The 19,610-nt window shown below is 41.8% G+C and overlaps 1 protein-coding gene across 1 annotated transcript in view; it reads left to right on the plus strand.

Moving 5' to 3' along the window:
* The first annotated feature begins 5,323 nt into the window (after positions 1–5,323).
* The window catches only part of BPIFC (BPI fold containing family C), a 44,413-nt gene continuing 30,126 nt past the window's right edge, over positions 5,324–19,610 (plus strand). Inside the window, exons 1-3 of the mRNA XM_010853366.1 lie at positions 5,324–5,403; positions 13,186–13,315; positions 14,925–15,045. Coding sequence (XP_010851668.1) covers positions 13,186–13,315; positions 14,925–15,045 — 251 coding nt within the window. The 5' untranslated portion in view covers positions 5,324–5,403. The remainder of the gene's footprint in view (positions 5,404–13,185; positions 13,316–14,924; positions 15,046–19,610) is intronic.

Raw genomic sequence — 19,610 nt, forward strand, 5'->3', positions numbered from 1 at the left:
AACAGAAACGGTAAGGACCTAACAGAAACAGAAGAGATTAAGAAGAAGTGGCAAGAATGCACAGAAGAGCTATGTAAGAAAAGTCTTAATGACCCGGATAACCACAGTGGTGTGTTCATTCACCTAGAGCCACACATCCTAGAGTGTGAAGTCAAATGGGCCTTAGGAAGCATTACTATGAACAAAGCTAGTGGAGGTGACAGAATTCCAGAATTCCTGTGTTATTAAAAATCCTAAAAGATGTTGCTGTTAAAGTGCTGAACTCAATATGCCAGCAAATTAAAAAACTCAGCAGTAGTCACAGGACTGGAAAATTTCAGTTTTCAGTCCAATCCCAAAGAAAAGTGAAAAGTGAAAGTGAAGTCCCTCAGTCGTGTCCAACTCTTTTCGACCCCATGGACTGTAGCCCACCAGGCTCCTCCATCCATGGAATTTTCCAGGCAAGAGTACTGGAGTGGGTTGCCATTTCCTTCTCCAAATCCCAAAGAAGGGCAGTGCCAAAGAATGTCAAACTACCGCACAATTGCACTCATTTCACATGCTAACAAGGTTATGCTCAAAATCCTTCAAGCTAGGCTTCAGCAGTATGTGAACTGAGGACTTTCATATGTATAAACTGGGTTTAGAAAAGGCACAGGAACCAGAGATCAAATTCCTAACATCTGCTGGGTCATAGAAAAAGCAAGGGAATTCCAGAAAAGCATATACTTCTGCTTCATTGACTACATTAAAGCCTTTAACTGGGTGGATCAAAACAACTGTGGAACATTCTTAAAGAGATGGGACTACCAGACCACCTTACCTGTCTCCTGAGAAACCTGTATGCAGGTCAAGAAGCAACAATTAGAATCAGACATAGAATAATGGACTGGTTCAAAATTGGGAAAAGAGTACGACCAGGCTGTATATTGTCACCTTGCTTATTTAACTTATATGCAGAGTACATCATGCCAAATGCCAGGCTGGATGAATCACAAGCTGGAATGAAGATTTCCAGGAGAAATATCAACAACCTCAGATACGCAGATGACACCACTCTAATGGAAGAAGGTGAAGAAGAACTAAAGAGCCTCTTGATGAAAGTGAAAGGAGAGTGAAAAAGCTGGCTTGAAACTCAGTATTCAAAAAACTAAAATACGGCATCCAGTCCCATCACTTCATGACAAATAGAAGGAGAAAAAGTGGAAGCAGTGACAGTTTTTATTTTCTTGGGTTCCCAAATCACTGTGGATGGTGACTGCAGCTATGAAATTAAAGGACTTTTGCTCCTTGGAAGGAAAGCTATGAAAACCTAGACAACGTATTAAAAAAGCAAAAACATCACTTTGCCAACAAAATTCCATATAGTAAAAACTATGGTTTTTCCATTAGTCATGTACAGATGTGACAGTTGGACCATAAAGAGAGCTGAACACTGAAGAATTGATCCTTTCGAACTGTGGGGTTGGAAAAGACTCTTGAGAGTCCCTTGAACTGCAAGAAGATCAAACCAGTCAATCCTAAAGGAAATCAATCCTGCATATTCATTGGAAGGACTGATACTGAAGCTGAAGCTCCAATATTTTGGCCATCTGATGCAAAGAGCCAACTAGTTGGAAAAGACCCTGATGCTAGGAAAGTTAGAAGGCAGGAGGAGAAAGGCACGACAGAATGAGATGGTTAGATAGCATCACTGACTCAGTGGACTATCTGAGAGACAGTGGAGGATGGAGGAACCTGACATGATGCAGTCCCTGGGATTGCAAAGAGTTAGACATTACTTATCGACTGAAAACCAACCAAATTAGTCTTGCATTCTCAGTTGTCATCATAGGTAGGCTGGATAGGTAGGAATTCCCAGCAAATCCTTAGTTAAATCTGGAAGACTAAAATAAATAATGAAACTGGATATCTGGATATCATGTTGCTGGCTTTTGTTGTTTTTAATGATGAATTTTGCAAATTACTAGAAAATGATTCTTCCAACAGAAAGGAAGGCTTGAGGTAATGTCTAATACCCTTTACAAATAAAACAAAAACAGACCAGCTGTACTCTCTTTTATCTTTGTGTCTTAAACTCCAAGTATCTGAGGCTGTTTTTCCAAAATTATTCCACATCATGCATGAGCTGTACTATTATTTACTTCATAAATAAACCCAATTCTTAAAGTGTATATAAATTTGTTTAAAAGGGGAAGCTATCTAAAGGGGAAATTTTATTAATTTCCTAATAGAGGATAAACATACAAAATAAATATAAATATCATGAACATTAAACTCTGTACAGTACTTCAAAGTAAAACTTGTTTAAAACATCTTTTAAATTATTAATTGAAAATAATAGAGAAAATACAAGTAATAGGGCATCTAAATTATTGACAGTGAAGGAAAAACTTAACATATGCTATCTCACTTAGTTTAATTCTCATAATGACTTTCAAAGTAAATGTGATAACCACTTTTATAGAAGATTCTCTGAGACCCAAAGGAAATAAGTAAATTGCCCAAGTTCCCAGAGTTGGGGTGGGCAGGGCAAGTCTGTGTGAGGCCAGAACCACAAGGACTGCAGGATGGGGTTCCTCCTCCACCCATTTCACATCCTGTCTCCTCTCCTTCATCCAGGCCACACTTCCCAAGACTTCTCTCCAAATCTTGTGCCAAAAATCCCAGGATTCACAACACTGACTTGGGTTAGAGTTTCAGTATTTTGTGCCAAAAATAAAAATTAGTATTTGTATCAGAAAATATACAATTATTTGTATTTTACAGTCTTCAGCTTGCTTTTAAGTGGAGCAGATTCTTATGCAGCTGGTTAATGGGTCTGACGATGCAAATAGGAGGCTACTCAAGGTCTAAGTCTCCCTGACAGAAACAAGGAATGAGGATGGGAAAGATGGGATTGGGGGTGGGGGAAGCAGGAGGTGGAGGTAGAGGCAGAAGCTGCTGGGGAGGTGGGGGAGAGAGAGATCAGAGAGAGAGAAGGGGGATGGAGGAAGAGAGACAGCAGTGCTGCCTCCGAGGGAAGATTCAGAGGGAAGGAAAGAAATATTCACAGGTGCTTGATAAACTTTTCCCCATATAATGTATTATGTCATTCATCTTCTTCCATGTCTGGTTCTTGGCTTTTTATAGTACACTAAAATAAATACAATACAATACAATTTCACGTGTTTATCTGTGTAGCACCTGAAATGACCCCATCCTCCTCCTGTAGGACATGTACCATGGGGAACTGCCTCGGATGACCTCACCACTTCTACAGATTTAATTCCATCTCAAGGATAATGACTCGGAAATTCGTATTTCTAGTCGACCTCTCCTGGGAACTCCAACTACCCACCTGACGTAGCCATTTAGATGTTTAATATCATCATTTCTGCCCTTACTGCATTCCAGACACACCGGCCCACCTTGGCTATTCCCTCCACCCAATCCCTTCAGGGCTTTTTCGGTCTGGCTTCTAATGATCAGATCTCAACTCAGATACACCTCCTCTGAGAAGCCTTCCTGAGCCGTCCTAACAGAGGAAGCACTTCTCCCCTCAGTTGCATCACCTTGCCAATTACAAGACCACACACCCCCGCCGCCCCACTCCACAATCAACTACTTTCCTTTATTTCCTCCCTAGCACATCACAGTCTACACATTTTGGTTTGTCTTGTTTGCCTGTTTGTTTTGCATCTCCATCCACTAGAATTTAAATTCCATGTGGACATGAATTCTGTCTGTTTTACTGAAAGGAACTTGTACATAGTAGGTGTCCAATATTTGTGGATTTAATGAATGAACTAGTCTATGATGACTGGCAATAACTGATTCTATGAAGAGAGTATCTTCAGGCTCCTATCACCATTGATATGACTGACCACATACCAATGAATAAAGATTTTACAGCACTTTACAATTCAAAAGCACTTTACAGCACAAAAATTTTTCAGCATTTTACAGTTCAAATGTTCTCCTAGGTCACTTAGGATACTGCTATGGTCTGAATGTTTGTGTCCCTCCAAAATTCATATGCTGAAATCTTAACCCAAAAGGTGATGTTAGTAGGTAGCACTTAGGGAATTCATTTCTTCTAAAAGAGGCTCCAAAACTATTCTTAACTCTTTCCACCCTGTGAGAATACAGCCAAAAGAATCTAGCTGTGAACCAGATCTTAAACCACAACAGTGACCTGGATCCTGCTGAGCAACAGAGTCCTAATCAAGACATAACTATGCTGGCTCCTTGATTGTGGACTTCCCATTTCCAGAACAGTGAGCAACAAATTTGTTGTTTATAAGCTATGTCTTAGCTTATACATTTAGCTGAGCTTAGACTGGCTTGTGAAACTTAGTTATAGCAGCCTGAACAGACTAAGACAGCTATCAACATCTTTTTTTCACCAGTACCTATTAAAGTAGATGCTATTTTTATTCCCACTTTACTCCTAAGAAAACTGAAGTTAAACAGGTACCTATAACTGGAGCTGTGCTAGATGAGAAATTTAAAAGCTGTCAGAAGTACAGACAATGCCAAGCAAACATGCCTGTTGTTCTTCCTAGTTTTCCTGAACTGACCTGGTTTTAGTACTGAAAATCCTGTGTCCTGGGTAAACCAGAACAGTGGATCACCCCATCTTAAATTGTAAACTTAAGACCTTTGATGCTTCATGTAATCAGATTCCTGGCCATCTAAAGTGCAATGATTAAAACATGGGGAATGGGGTTTAGAGACTATAGATACCAAGTTCCAAAATAGTCGATGAACCCACCTAAACTGACTTTAGAGGAATGCTGGGAGTGAAAGTCATTAAAAATCTGAAAAACAAGCTGATAGTTAGAGATACTTTCTGTGATCCTACCCTGAAAGATAAAGATGGTAACTAGGTTGGCCTGGTTATCAAGATGCTTTCAGAATGAATCTGATCCACCGAAAGTCCAAAAGGTATCCTTGGCAGTAGTGGCAACGTTCAGTACAGGCAGCCTGACCGAGGGAAACCAGCTTACTCTCCCAGAAAGGAAAAGTCTTCCTCTTCCAATTCAATACAACTTCACACCTTTTTTTAATACACTGGAATTCTGAAGCTTTCTGGTAAAGTAGGCATAATAATTTCTCAGGATGTGTGTGTGTGCACGCACGTGCATGTATGTGTGTGTGTGTGTGTTAGGGAGATAATTATTGCATAGGTGGCATTGTCTGCTCATCTAGGTAGAGACTGAAGTGTTCATTCATGTCTTCATGTTGTTGGGTAACTGAAGTGAAGCAATTATGTGTCACATTTTGAAAGAGGCTTTTTAAAAAGATTCACCACTAGATGATTCAGACTTAATTATCATCTTTGCAGCAGATGAGTTCAAGGCTCCAGTGGAGAACACATCGACTTCAAAGGCAGAGGGAACTGAAGGCGCTCCCTGGCTTTGGATACTTCCTCTTCTTGAGGTAAGAATCTTGAACCAAGATTGAATCAACTTGAAGCCTGAACCACCTTCAAGTCTCTGCCAGTGCACAGCGTCCCAACGGGAACTACCCTCTTGCTGGAGATGACCCAGATCTGGTAGGGCACCTTGAACAGCCGGCTGTCACACATCCTGAATTATTTTGGTCTGCCTAACCTTTTCTATGCTTTATTTCTTTACATCATTCAGCCCACCCAGAAAACTGTGAACAGCCCTAAGATAAAAATGAGAGTTGGTTTAGACTACATATTTTAGTTCTGCATCCTTCAAAAGTGGGGCTCAATAGTTTGGACTTCTACTTTTGCCTCCATTCCAGTGGGGAACCCAGCACAGTGGCAGGAAATTCTAACTTGTCTCTCGACTGGTGTGGCCAAGACTAAGGAACTTCAGTGATCTCTGTGCTTTGGGATCAGGTCTTAAACCACAACAGTGACCTGGATCCTGCTGAGCAAACAGCCTTCCCATCGACCTGAATTTTGTAACTCTTATGTGTTAAGTATGGAGTTTTGGGGGATGGGGGTGGGGAGACTTGGGGTAAATTTTCAAGGCCCTTGTTATTAGAGATCTTGGTATAAAATCAAATGTGTGGGCTGAATCCCTTGAAATATTCTTCAAGTCTGCCTATATTCCATACCTGTTGATTTAAACTTCTTACCAATTTTATGATCTGTCTTAACCATTAGGTTGGAATATTCTTATAGACTAGGCTTCTTTAAACCAATTGAACTTAATTTCTCAAACTTTGCCTTTATTTTAAAGGCTACACATTTCATTCACTCAACACACCTTTTAATTTTTCCAGAGTCTGCCAAAGCTCTCCTTCAGGAGCAGTAATGGTACACTGATATTTCTCAGGACTTTCCTAAGTCGTATGTGAGTTTTCTTATTTCTAGTCAACAGAATGGCTCAGGCAAAAGCCATTTAATTTAGAAGTATTATTCTGTCTGGATACTGGTATGGAAATGTAATGCCTTTTGAGGCTTTGAGTATTGGAAAGAAGAATTCCTCAGAAGCAACAAAACATGTAACTCGCTAGCAGGTTTTTAAATCATCCTGATCCCTTCTTTTAACAGGCAACTCACCCTGTCCTTACTTGTCAGCCAAATTACCTAAACTTTTAGGAGTCATCTCCTTGTTTGACAAGATTCTGTTCCTCCCCTGCCCATAAATTATCATCCTAACCAAACAATTCAACTGAAAGTTACATACAATATATTCCTTTATAGCCCAGTAATTTTACTCACTCATAAAATTTCAAGAAGAAAAATATGTGTTTTCTATATGCAGCTTTGAGTTCCTAAATCTCCGTCAAAGTAGACCACTTCAGAAACTTCCTTGAACCAAGAAGTGAAAACAGGTTTTTTGGCTGCTGGAAGGAAATTTAAAACTCCATTTGTGCCCAAGAGAATACAAATGGATTTGCACTTTGATACTTGAACATTTCCAGACACTTAATGAATCTTTCCACATAAAAGATGGCATCAAGCAACTCCTATTTAAAATTCCCAGATAAAAATGAAAAGTGTAGTACTGTCAAGTCATTAAATGAAAAAAAAAAAATCTTAAACACTAGAATTAGGAGCCAGAAGAACAGGTTTGATTCCCAAGAGTCTGACTTACTCTGGGATCTTGGACAGGTCATTTGAACTCTCTAAGCCTCTGTATCCATATGTCTAAAATGGCAGAAATATACTAGTGTTGTGAGTTTTGTGAATTGTGAAGAAATATAAATTTATCATTTTAATTGCTCTTCCATTCATAAGTAATATCTCTGCTTTGGTTTATTGTGGTTTTTCACTGTAGAAATGAAGAACTATTTATATGATAGTTTGGTTTTCTCATTGTTTTCAACCTTTTCTAGAACTTTCCTTAGCTAACAAGAATCTTGTAAGCCAGTTGGTTAGTAAGTTAGCAAATATTTATTGAGATCCTACTATATACCAGGCAGAGATAATTTCTACCTTACTTTGCATACATCTAATGGGTATAGACTTTTTGGTCTAACATTCATTTCTTTCCACTATTATGAAATCTTTTCCTCATTTAAAAAAATCCCTCTCTGAGAGGGGATATATGTATACCTAAGGCTGATTCATGTTGATGTTTGGCAAAAAACAACAAAATTTTGTGAAGCAATTATCATCCTTCAATTAAAAAATTAATTTTAAAAATCCCTCTCTTATAATAACCTATAATGGAAAATAACCATATACATATATGCTCATGCTCAGTTCTTAAGTCGTATCTGACTCTTTGTGACCCCATGGATTATAGTCTGCCAGGGTCCTCTGTCCATGGGATTTTCCTGGCAAGAATACTGAAGTGGGTAGTCATGCCCTCCTCCAGAGGATCTTCCCGACCCAGAGTTCGAACCTGCATCTCCTGCATTGGCACAGCACACACACGTATATATGTGTGTGAATCTATGTGTGTGTGTGTGTGTCTCTGTATGATATATATATCATATATATATATACACACATATATACAGTACATGGGGTTACAAAAAGTTGGACACAATTGAAGTGGCTGAGCAGACATATATATATACATATATATGCACAGACATATATATATCTATATATATATATGAGTTGCTTTGCATACAATATTATAAATCAACTATACTTCAATTAAAAAAAACTCTCTTATGCCTGCCTAGCCATGACTCATCCATTTATAGTTCTTTGCCTACAGTGATATCAACATAACTACACATCAGTTTGGCCTCATCCTTTGTTAAAATGTGGAACTACTTCTATACCAGTTGGTAAATAGCCACTAATCTAAGCCCCAGGAGTGTTCCTCTTACTCCCATTGTCCCATCCATCTCTACCTATCCCTCTCTCAAGGACCCCTGGACCACTCCCAGGATAGCTAAAGGATCGAGGAAGGCCTAGGATAGATGGCATGCTATACATGTTCAGTCGCTCAGTAGTGTCCAACTGGACCTAACTCCTGCATCCACCCTGAGTATAAAATGCTGTTGATATCATCCTGTCTCCCAGAACATGGAGAGCCTCACACTCATTTATCCTGCTCCTCATATTTCCCCCAACCCTCAGATCACTCATTGCTTGACCAGAGAGACCTCTTCTCCTACCGGAATTCTTTCTCCTCGGCTCTCGCTCTCGCTCCTCTGTGCTTTCCTTAGTCTTGTCTTCACCTTATCTTCCTCAAGCTGCACCCCGGGCCTGCCCCCTGCACTGTCCAGTTTCTTTCTGTAGCTTGTCCTTTACTACCAAGACCAAGTCCATACAGCTGAGACACCACACTGTGACCCTATAGACGGTAGCCCACCAGGCTCCCCCATCCCTGGGATTCTCCAGGCAAGAACACTGGAGTGGGTTGCCATTTCCTTCTCCAATGCATGAAAGTGAAAAGTGAAAGTGAAGTCGCTCAGTCGTGTCCTACTCTTCACGACCCCATGGACTGCAGCCTACCAGGCTCCTCGGTCCATGGGATTTCCTAGGCAGGAGTACTGGAGTGAGGTGCCATTGCCTTCTCCGGGCATAAGGTCATAGCAGTTTTAAAATATTGAAATACCTCAGTATCTATTAGCAAACAGTCACTGCTCTGGGTCCCCCACCCCACCCCCCAGTATACCCACAGTGGCCACTCCTCCAAGACTTCCTCTGTCCCACCCATGATCCAAGACCTAATCTCCCCAGCCCTGCTCTAGAACTGTGGCCACCATCTGTTCTAATGGATGAATATGCTCTGCTAGTGTGTAAATGCTTTAACCACCTCTGCAAAGAGCTATAATAAAATGTAGAGTGAAATAAATCCTATTCCTTTTAGTTGTGTGCGGCTAGAGGTATCCATCTTCACTGCTGTATAATATTCCACCGTGCGCATAAACCTCCGTGTATGTGCATTCTGCTGGGAATGTCTATGTTGTGTTCAACTCTCTGCTGGGCTCACTTTGCTCTTTTGGACATTTTGGCACCTGGCTCTCGTGGGCAGGGGGTTCTCTTGAGTGTGTTCCTAGAAGAATAAGGTATGTTATATTCAAGGGAAAAATAAAGGCCATTTCTTTGCTTATGATTCATTGATTCCCTCTATCAGTACTTATCAGTCACTCACCGCGTCCAAGACACTGAGGGATTCAGGCTCTGAAACCTCCAAGCCAGACAAGGCCTTTGGCCTCACAGCACTTATATTCTGGTAGAGGAGACAGACAATAAGTAAAAAAAAGGAAATATAGGCACATGAATAAATATATATTTTGACTGAGGGTTCAGAAGGAAATGAGATTAGCTTAGGGAAGTCATAAATGGCTTCAGAAGGAGAACTATGTTTACAGTGAACCTTAAGGATGCACAGACTTTCTGTAGGCTAAGTGAAGGGCAACAGCCTAAGTGCGGGTATTAATCAGGAAGCATGGGGTGAGTTTGGGCTTCCTCAGTGGCTCAATGGTAAAGAATCCACCTGCAATGAAGGAGATACAGGTTAGATCCCTGGGTTGGGGAGATCCCCTGGAGAAGAAAACAGCAACCCAGTCCAGTGTTCTTGCCTGGAGAATCCCATGGACAGAGGTGCCTGGCGGGATACAGTCCATGGGGTCACAAAGAGTCGGACGTGACTTAGTGACTAAACAATAACAATAGTGGGATGAGTTTGGGGACTTCTCTGGACAAGGGATATACAGATCCACTGACAAATGTAAGCAGGTTGACTGAACCAGCCTCTTCTCATACCTGAAGGTGGATTTATGCAATACAGGACAAATCAAGACTCTACTTCTCGATCTCATGGCCCTCTAGCAAAATGCCCCCTATGAGTACTCACCAGTCTGAGCATACACCCATAGCATGAGTGGGGAAGCTTGTGCACTGGACAGAATGCCAGCCCCAGGGGTGAGAGGAGCAGCCCTCTCCCTGCCACCAAGCTGGATACACTCGTGTGGGGTTTTCCTGGGACATTCTCTGCTGGTCCCACAGAGGCTGGTATATCTCCAGAGGGCATCCTTTCTCATTTCACACAAAAGCCCAACATAAGCCAGCAGTAGCCCTACTCGGACACTCCCTCCCCTGGTCAGACTGCTGTGCTCCTTTCAGATAAATTCTCTGGAACTCCCCTTTGTCTACTTCGTAGCATTCCCATTTCTATGGTCTTACCCAAGGGCACACAAAAATGTTTGTTTTCTCTGTTGTTGTTCAGTCACCAAGTCATGTCCGACTCTTTGCAACCCCATGAACTATAGCCCACCAGGCTTCTCTGTCCATGGAATTCTCCAGGCAAGAATACTAGAGTGGATTGCCATTTCCTTCTCCAGAGGATCTTCCTGACCCAAGTCTTGAACCCTGGTCTCCTGCATCACAGACAGATTCTTTACCACTTGAGCTATAGGGAAGTCCTTTGTTTATCTTGGCCAAGCACAGAGATACTCTCTCTTTCTCTCTGTGTCACACACACACACACACACACACACACACACACACCTCTTACAGTGACCTTCCCCTTCATCTGGACTGCTCCTGAATCCCAGCCCCTCTGGGGTCCTTCCCTGCCCCAACTGGCCTGACTCCTCCCTCTGTCTAAATACACAGCTCCTACAACTCCCTCTTCCCTGACCACTCCCTCAAGTGCTCCCCTAACTAGTTTCACGTTTGTGTGTTAACTCCGTGGGTAATACAGGAATGACAGGTCCCCCAGCTTGTAAACTCCCAGAACTAGAAACAAGGCCTGTAAATGCATTACCAACTCTACTGTCATTAGAAGAAACCTGTATCACTGATGTTGCTGCTACCTCTGCTTCATTCATCAAGAAAATGGAGTGACATTAATTCATTGAATCCATTAATTCAGTAAGTGTACATTGAACATTTGGTATATGTCAAGCACTAGCAAGATAACAGTGAATAAGATGCGGTCTTTCTCCTTGGAGAAGATGTTTAGTAAGTTTTTTCATGTGTCTTCTATGTGCCAGGTATTGTACTAGGCTCTGGAATCATAGTAGTAAGTCAGACAAGACAATCACAATGCAGGACTGTACATATGAAAATCAAGGACTGTTCCGAGTACTGTGGGACCTCCAAAGTCATGCCTGGCCCACTTCATAGTCTCAAAGAAGAGACAAGCCATTCATTCATTCAATCGATATTTGCCTACTGGATGCCAGTCAGTGTTCAAGGTGCTGAAGTGATGAAGCCCTTCTCCGTGAAGCCTTAAAATTCTAGTAGGAGAGATAGAAAATAAACAAGTAACTAGAAACCATGCTAGGTGATGACTAGTGCTTTGGAGAAAAAATGCAGCAAGGGAGGCATGGGGAATATCGAGGTCATGGGGAGTGTGTTTCGTTTAGACAGGTTAGGAAAGGCTTCACTGAGATATCTCTCAAAATACCTGAAGAAAGTGAAAGGCCCAGCCACGTGGTTTCCGGAAGCTGTCTCTGCCAGGCAGAGGGAACAACAAGTGTAAAGACCTGAGATCCAGGCTGCTTAGAGTGATCAAGGAAGATCAAGTCAGCCAATGAGACTGGGTCCAGATGAGCCAGGTATGTCTATGAAGGAAAGTCAAGGAGGAAGTAGAGGTGTGAGCAGGGCAGGGCCTTGCAGTTGGTAGAAGGGCTTTGGATTTTTTGCTGAGTAAGATAAGGAACCACTGGAGGGCTTTAACAGGACGGGGGCAGAAGTGACAGACCTGACTTGAGAAGTTTTACCAGAAGAAGAACACTTGAGAAGTTTTCCCAGAAGGAACTGTGCAGCTGGCCCTGGAGGATGCATTCACCAGACAGATGTGGGCATGCGACGCAAAAATAGAGAGACAGAAAGAGATGTACATGCATGTATGTTTATATTGCGAGGGTTAAAGACAAAGCTCTCAACTGTGAGAGAACTGACAAACCGAAGGACAGTAAATAGCTCAGTGTGGACAGCTCAGAGCTCTACCCTCACTGAGATAGGAGAGGAGGGTCAGGAGCATGGGAGAAGTCCGGAGCCAGTTATGAAAGGCCTTGATTGCCATGCTAAGAGCTTAAACCTGTTTGTCCTGTGGGCAAAGGAGAGTCAACAAGGATCTTAAAGCAGATAAGTGGTTGTCTCACATCCACTGAGGCCACCTTTCCAAACTTCTGACTCATTTGTTCTAGAACTCAAGAATTCCTCCATCCCACTTTCATATCCAAAGCATATCCTTCCCAAGATATATCCAAGTTGTTACATTTATTGTAAGACTCTTGTATTGCATTGCACTATATCTTACTGTGTTACAATTATCTGTATGTTTATGTCTGCTAAGTCACTTCAGTTGTGTCCGACTCTGTGCAACCCCGTAGATGGCAACCCGCTAGGCTCCCCCGTCCCTGGGATTCTCCAGGCAAGAACACTGGAGTGGGTTGCCATTTCCTTCTCCAATGCATGAAAGTGAAAAGTGAAAGTGAAGTCACTCAGTGGTATCCGACCCTCAGCGACCCCATGGACTGCAGCCTTCCAGGCTCCTCCATCCATGGGATTTTCCAGGCAAGAGTACTGGAGTGGGGTGCCATGGTTTATGTCTAATTCACCCACTATTCTGTGGAAAGCAAAGGTCAGAGGTCACACATGGGTCATCTCTACATCTTCAGCACCTGGAACACATTCTGATGTGTTCAATAAATGATCACTGGATGGATGGTTAGATGGATGGTTGGATGGATGGATGGATGGAGTGAGTGAGTGAGTTCTGGAAGTAAGCAATGAAAATAAGAAAACCTAGAAATGTTAGGTTGGATTGGGCAATGAGAAAGCATAATAAAGGAACTCTAAATGTTGGCTAATTGCAGATGTGTACAAAGATGGCCCAAGTCCAAGTCCTCTGGGGATGTTTCCTCCTGTGGAATCTCTACATCTCATCTGCTCAGGCCATTTACCCTGGAATCAAGGCGAGGGCTACTCAGCGGGCCCTGGACTATGGTGAGTTGGATGCTTTCAGAAGCCAGGCTGTACTCACCTCCCAAGTGGAGTCTTTGACCCAAATCCAGAAGCTCATATTGGGGTATCTCATGACTGAGACAAGCTCGGCAGTGGGCCGATCCAGAGATGTTAAGAAGGCTGAGGGGAAAGTGTTTGCTTGAAAAATAATCCTCTTGACAACAGACATATCTAAATACAGCCACAGACTCATATTCCACTCCTCACCTCTCTTTCCCCTGTACATGCATACACAGTGAACATCTTGGACATATAAAGCACTTGGAACAGAATCTTGCAATAGCAAATTCCCAATGAAGATTACCTACATTATTTTCACATGTGTCAACAGATACCTCCACAGTTGCTAACATCCCATGTTATAGATGAGAAAAGTGAAGGACAGGGAGATTTTGTAACTTGCAGAGTCACACAAGCTAGTGAGCCAAAGTGTTGAGATTCAAACCCAAGCTGTCTGTGAGTGCTTTGGATTCCATCTTTCTATCCTTTACCTCTGTCTTTATATTTCCATATTACTATGCTATTCACAGTATTATAGAGGATAAATCTGCTCTCCTTAATTTCCAACAAGAATAGGAAAGTGGAAATGAGCTTAAGCTAAAAGGAAAGGAGTGAAAACAAAGCTTCCTCCTTGAGAAGGTTAAAATGAAAAGATCATTCTTCGTTATTGTGTGAATTACTTTTCTCAAGCGTTCTGATGGGCAGGAGAGCTCTATTTCCCCTCAAGCTCAGAGAAGCGTGTTCTGTGGTGCTATTATATAAAGATGGGCTTATTTCAGAATTAAACAAAATCAGTGGTTACTCAATTCTGGGGGGTGCTGGTATCCTGAGAATAAGATGAAAATGTGAACCCTCTCCCCTGAAAAATTAGATGGACAAACACACACACACACATCACAATATTTTATTAGAATTTTAGGTGTTGAAGAGTTACTAATAGTCCAAGGATCTCAGATCCAAAATTCCTGAATTTAAAGAATCTGGGAGAGAAAGAGGACAGTGTAATATAATTTTCTGGAACAGGCACAAACTCTGGAGTCAAATCGCCCAGATTTGACTATGGTCTCCCCCAGTTCTTAGCTGTGTGACTTAGGCAAGAATTAACCTCTTTGAGGCTCAGTTTCTTCATCTGCAAAACAAGATAATAATGATACTTTACATTTTTCCTAACACTGTCCTGTGTTAACATATTCTCATGCTGTTAGCTCTGGGGTCTCGGACAATTTCAGTAGCCTTTCTGAGGACTAGCATTTTCTTCTACAAAGTGGGGACAGTAACATCCACCTTGTAAGAATCTTGTTTTCTAAGTATGTAGGAGTATGATTTTACTTAATAAATTTCACATACGTATTTAATGATATTATGCCATCATCATCTTGTTTTGATCAATAAACATTTTCTGGGGCTTCCCTGGCAATCCAGTGGTTAAGGCTCTGTACTTCCGATGCAGAGGACTTAGGTTTGATCCCTAGTTGGGGAACTAAGATCTCACATGCCACATGGCGTGACCAAAAAAAACAAATAAACAGTTTAAAAAGTCAAATTAAAAATTTTAATTAAAAAATAATCATTTTCTTTGGTTGCTTCACAGCTGTTCAAGCTGGAATGGAGATGATTGAACAAATGGCCAAGGAAAGAAAGCTCCCAGATTTAAAAGGTTCTGAGTCTCTTGAATTTGTGAAAATCGATTATGTGAACTACAATTTTACCAAGTAAGTAAAAGAGAAGAGCATTTTTAGCAGTGAAATTAATCTTTAAAATCTCAGGGTTGTGGCTATGCCACCATGAGTCCTGGTGTAACACCAGGACAGAGGAGAAGTTAACCAACCTTTGGTGACAGGCTTATCAGATGACTCACCCAAGCGAGAAGGGTCATGGAGTTGACCGAGTGTGTGGTATTTGGGTCAGAACGCGTGGGGCCAAGTCACATCTCTGCTGCATGCTCGTTGTGTGCCCCTGACACATCTGCTCAGAGTCTCAATGTCCTCTCCTCATCCCTAAAATGAGAATTGTAACTGAATGTAGATGCCAGCTGTGGCTACCTTGTCCCCAAGATTCTAAACGAAATTCTTGTTTGTTCCATTGCTTACCCCCATAAACCTGGATGCAGGGTTCAATCTCAGTTTCATAATCTACTCTCATCAAGTCTTATCTTACTTTAGTAAAGTTTAGTCAAGACTTCAGAGGTCATAGGAATGGGTTACAAGGCACATGGCCTTCTGCCCTCTTGCTCTCTAGACCTCCCCTCCTTCTCTGAAGCAATGTAAGTTTCTTCCCCTGACTTCATGTGTAGCAGTTCCACCCACTCCTGAGTACCAAAGGATCTTCCTAAATGCTTTTCCAAGTAATTTTCTCTCCAATAAACCGCTTTTCCTAAGAAGAATTCTGGTGGCAGGTACAATCTTTTCTACCACATTACAGCAATTAAATCAAATGTCAAAATCAGTAAACAGTAAAAGTCAGATATTATAACAAATGTGAAGATACTTCATAGAATCTGAAGCTGCTGAACACGAATTAGTTTGATAGACTTAATGATAGTGTAAGACCGTCAATGTAAGAACAACAAAATTGCCACATTGATCCAGATCCTTGTTTCACCCAGCATAGAGTTTTGAGGTTATACTGTTACCCTCCCTCTTACACTGAGGGGCCCCCAACTGGGTCCTTCTCTTGCCCAGTGCTGCTCATGTCAGCTGAGACCAGGTTCAACAAAGAAGAGCAGAAATTTTATTCATCAATCAAAGAATGGAGGAGGAGAGCCTGCACTCTGAAGACACATTCTCCCCATGGGAGGAAAGTGAGGGACTCTTAAGGGGTAGGTAGGAGGCAGGTGCAACATCAGAAACTGGGGGAAAGGGCAGAGATTTTCAGGAATAGTGCTGCTCACACAGGGCCTTGCACCCAGCACTATTTGTGCCTAGCGGGGTACAAGTCCACATGCTGCGGGCAGACATCCTAACATGGCAATGAGGCAGAGGCAACTTTCGGACACATCTAGATTTCCTTGACACAGACGCTGCTCTTGCACTTAGGCTGCAACCAGTTCAAGGCATTGACTGGCGAGTTTCCTTTGAGATATAACTGATAATCTTTAACAATCATCAAGTGTTTTGGAACGAGACTAGAAATAGTTTAAAGCAGAGATCTTTCAGTTCCCTGGTGTGTCTATGTGTGATAGCACAAATTAGGAGTAAGGTTTGGCTGTATATAACAGAAATTGAGAGCGACTTAGATGAACTAGGGGTTCATTTTTGTCTCACAAATAATAAGCTCTAATGAAGCAGTGGAAGAATCCTGTTGAAGCCCCACAGTTTCATTGGAATACAACTGTCTTATATTTTTCTCCTCCGCCATCCTTAACTCTGCCTCTGGCCTCAGTGGCCTAATGGTCTAATGTGGCAGATGCTCTACAGTTAGTCCTTCAGTGGCAACCCACTCCAGTATTCTTGCCTGGAGAATCCCATGGACAGAGAAGCTTGGCCAGCTACAGTCCTTGGGGTCGCAAGAGTCAGACACTACTTAGGGACTAAACCACTACCACAGCACCACAGCCATCCAACAAGGGTTTGTTGGGCACCTACAGTGTACTAAGGCTTTGTTCTAGGCATAGGATATACTGCAGAGAATGACACGGATATGCTTAGTGTTCATTGAGAGAGATGAGCATTAAATACGTATTTACAAAATTAATGATTTAATTACACTGATGGTAATGCCACAGCAGAAAAATCCAGGGTGATTCCCATAATATAAAGTGAAGTTAAACGTGAGGAGAAACAGGTATTCTCATGCATTGCTACTGGGACCAGATAAACTGGGACAAAAATTTCAGATCTGGCTGTCCAAACAGGAGCTGCTGGCCTCATTTGACTATTGAGCCCTTGAGATATGGCTGGTACAACTGAGAACTGTATTTTTTAATGTTTTCAGCTGAAAAGTTTATAAACTCTAAATACAGCCAAGTATTTTTGATGAAGGGCTTCCCTGGTGGCTCAAACAGTAAAGAATCCACTTGTAATACATGAGACCCAGGTCCGATTCCTGGGTCAGGAAGATCCCCTGGAGAAGGGAATGGCAACCCACTCCAGTATTGTTGCCTGGAGAAATCCATGGACGGAGGAGCCTGGTGGGCTACAGTCCACGGGGTTGCAAAGAGTTGGACACGACTTAGCGACTAAACAACAACAAAAAATTTTTGATGAAAATTCAGTATCTAGATTGAAGTATATCATGAGTATACAGCATGTCATATTTTGAAGGCTTATTTTCTAAAAAGGAAAATAAGGTATCTCATATATTGGTTACATGTTGAAATAATAATATTTCCCTTTTTAATACTACTAGATAATGTTAAACTACATATATGGCTCACACTGCATTTCTATCAGGCAGTGCTATTTTAGGAGATGATTTGCAAGCATATTTTTAGGTGTGCTCTTTGACCCAACAATTCCACATCTCCTCTCTAGAGAAGCATGTACACAAACAGCATGAATGAGGATGTTCACTGTGGCATTGTCTATAATACAGAGATACGCAAACATCCTAGATGTCCAAACACAAAGCAATGATTTTTTTTTTTAATCCACAGCTTGGATTACTCTGTAGCAATTACAAAGAATGAGTTAGACCTATATGTATCAAAATTAAAATATTTCCAAGATACTATAGTCTCTACCATTGTCTTCCCACAATGATACTCAGGACATTTGACAGAGAATATAGGAAAAGATGCCAAAAAGAGGAAGTAGTGAATAATCATTTCTTTTCAACTGTCACATTTTAAAACTTTCCCTAATCTTAATTCATAACAACGCTTTCTCCTGTGCAACAGTTATATACAGATGATCTTATTAGTCTTCCCAACCTTCCCATGACACTCTTCTTTTAAGTGATTGACTGGAACAGTTTAGTCTTCACTAAAGCCACACAGCTAGCAGAAAACTTGGCTCCAAGCTGAGTGTCCTTTGCATGATACCTGTAGTGCTATAGCTTAGTGGCTAAGAGGCCTCACCACAGATGGAGGCTTCCAGGTCTGGTTCTACTACTTACATATGACTTCAACCAAGTTTCTCATCTTTTCATCACTGAACGGCAGATCACAAAATCAGCAGTGGCCTCCTAGGATTATGGAGAGGGTGAAGATGAGCTAATGCATGTAAAGTGCTTACTCCAGTGCCTAAGCAGATAGCAATTGCTCAATCAATGGTCATAATCATAACTCATAGTAAGGCACATGGCCATCGAACTATGTCTGTTGCATGCCACCTCGGTTCAGTTCAGTTCAGTTGCTCAGTCGTGTCCGACTCTTTGCGACCCCATGAATCGCAGCATGCCAGGCCTCCCTCTCCATCACCAACTCCCTGAGTTCACGCAAACTCATGTCCATCGAGTCGGTGATGCCATCCAACCATCTCTTCCTCTGTCGTCCCCTTCTCCTCCTGCCCCCAATCCCTCCCAGCATCAGGGACTTTTCCAATGAGTCAACTCTTCCCATGAGGTGGCCAAAGTAATGGAGTTTCAGCTTTAACATCAGTCCTTCCAATGAACACCCAGGACTGATCTCCTTTAGAATGGACTGGTTGGACCTCCTTGCAGTCCAAGGGACTCTCAAGAGTCTTCTCCAACATTACAGTTCAAAAGCATCAATTCTTTGGCGCTCAGCTTTCTTCACAGTCCAACTCTCACATCCACACATGACCACTGGAAAAATCATAGCCTTGACTAGACAGACCTTTGTTGGCAAAGTAATGTCTCTGCTTTTCAATATGCTATCTAGGTTGGTCATAACTTTCCTTCCAAGGAGTAAGCGTCTTTTAATTTCATGGCTGCAATCACCATCTGCAGTGATTTTGGAGATGATTTGCAGTGATTTTGGATAAAGTCTGATGCTGTTTCCACTGTTTCCCCATCTATTTCCCATGAAGTGATGGGACCAGATGCCATGATCTTAGTTTTCTGAATGTTGGGTTTTAAGCCAACTTTTTCACTCTCCTCTTTCATTTTTATCAAGAGGCTTTTTAGTTCCTCTTCACTTTCTGCCATAAGGGTGGTGTCATTTGCATATCTGAGGTTATTGAGATTTCTCCTGGCAATCTTGATTCCAGCTTGTGCTTCTTCCAACCCAGCGTTTCTTATGATGTACTCTGCATATAAGTTAAATAAGCAGGGTGACAATATACAGCCTTGACATACTCCTTTTCCTATTTGGAACCAGTCTGTTGTTCCATGTCCAGTTCTAACTGTTGCTTCCTGACCTGCATATAGGTTTCTC

The sequence above is a fragment of the Bison bison genome, unplaced genomic scaffold, assembly GCF_000754665.1.
Source record: "Bison bison bison isolate TAMUID 2011002044 unplaced genomic scaffold, Bison_UMD1.0 scf7180017864327, whole genome shotgun sequence".
NCBI classification, from domain to species: domain Eukaryota; kingdom Metazoa; phylum Chordata; class Mammalia; order Artiodactyla; family Bovidae; genus Bison; species Bison bison.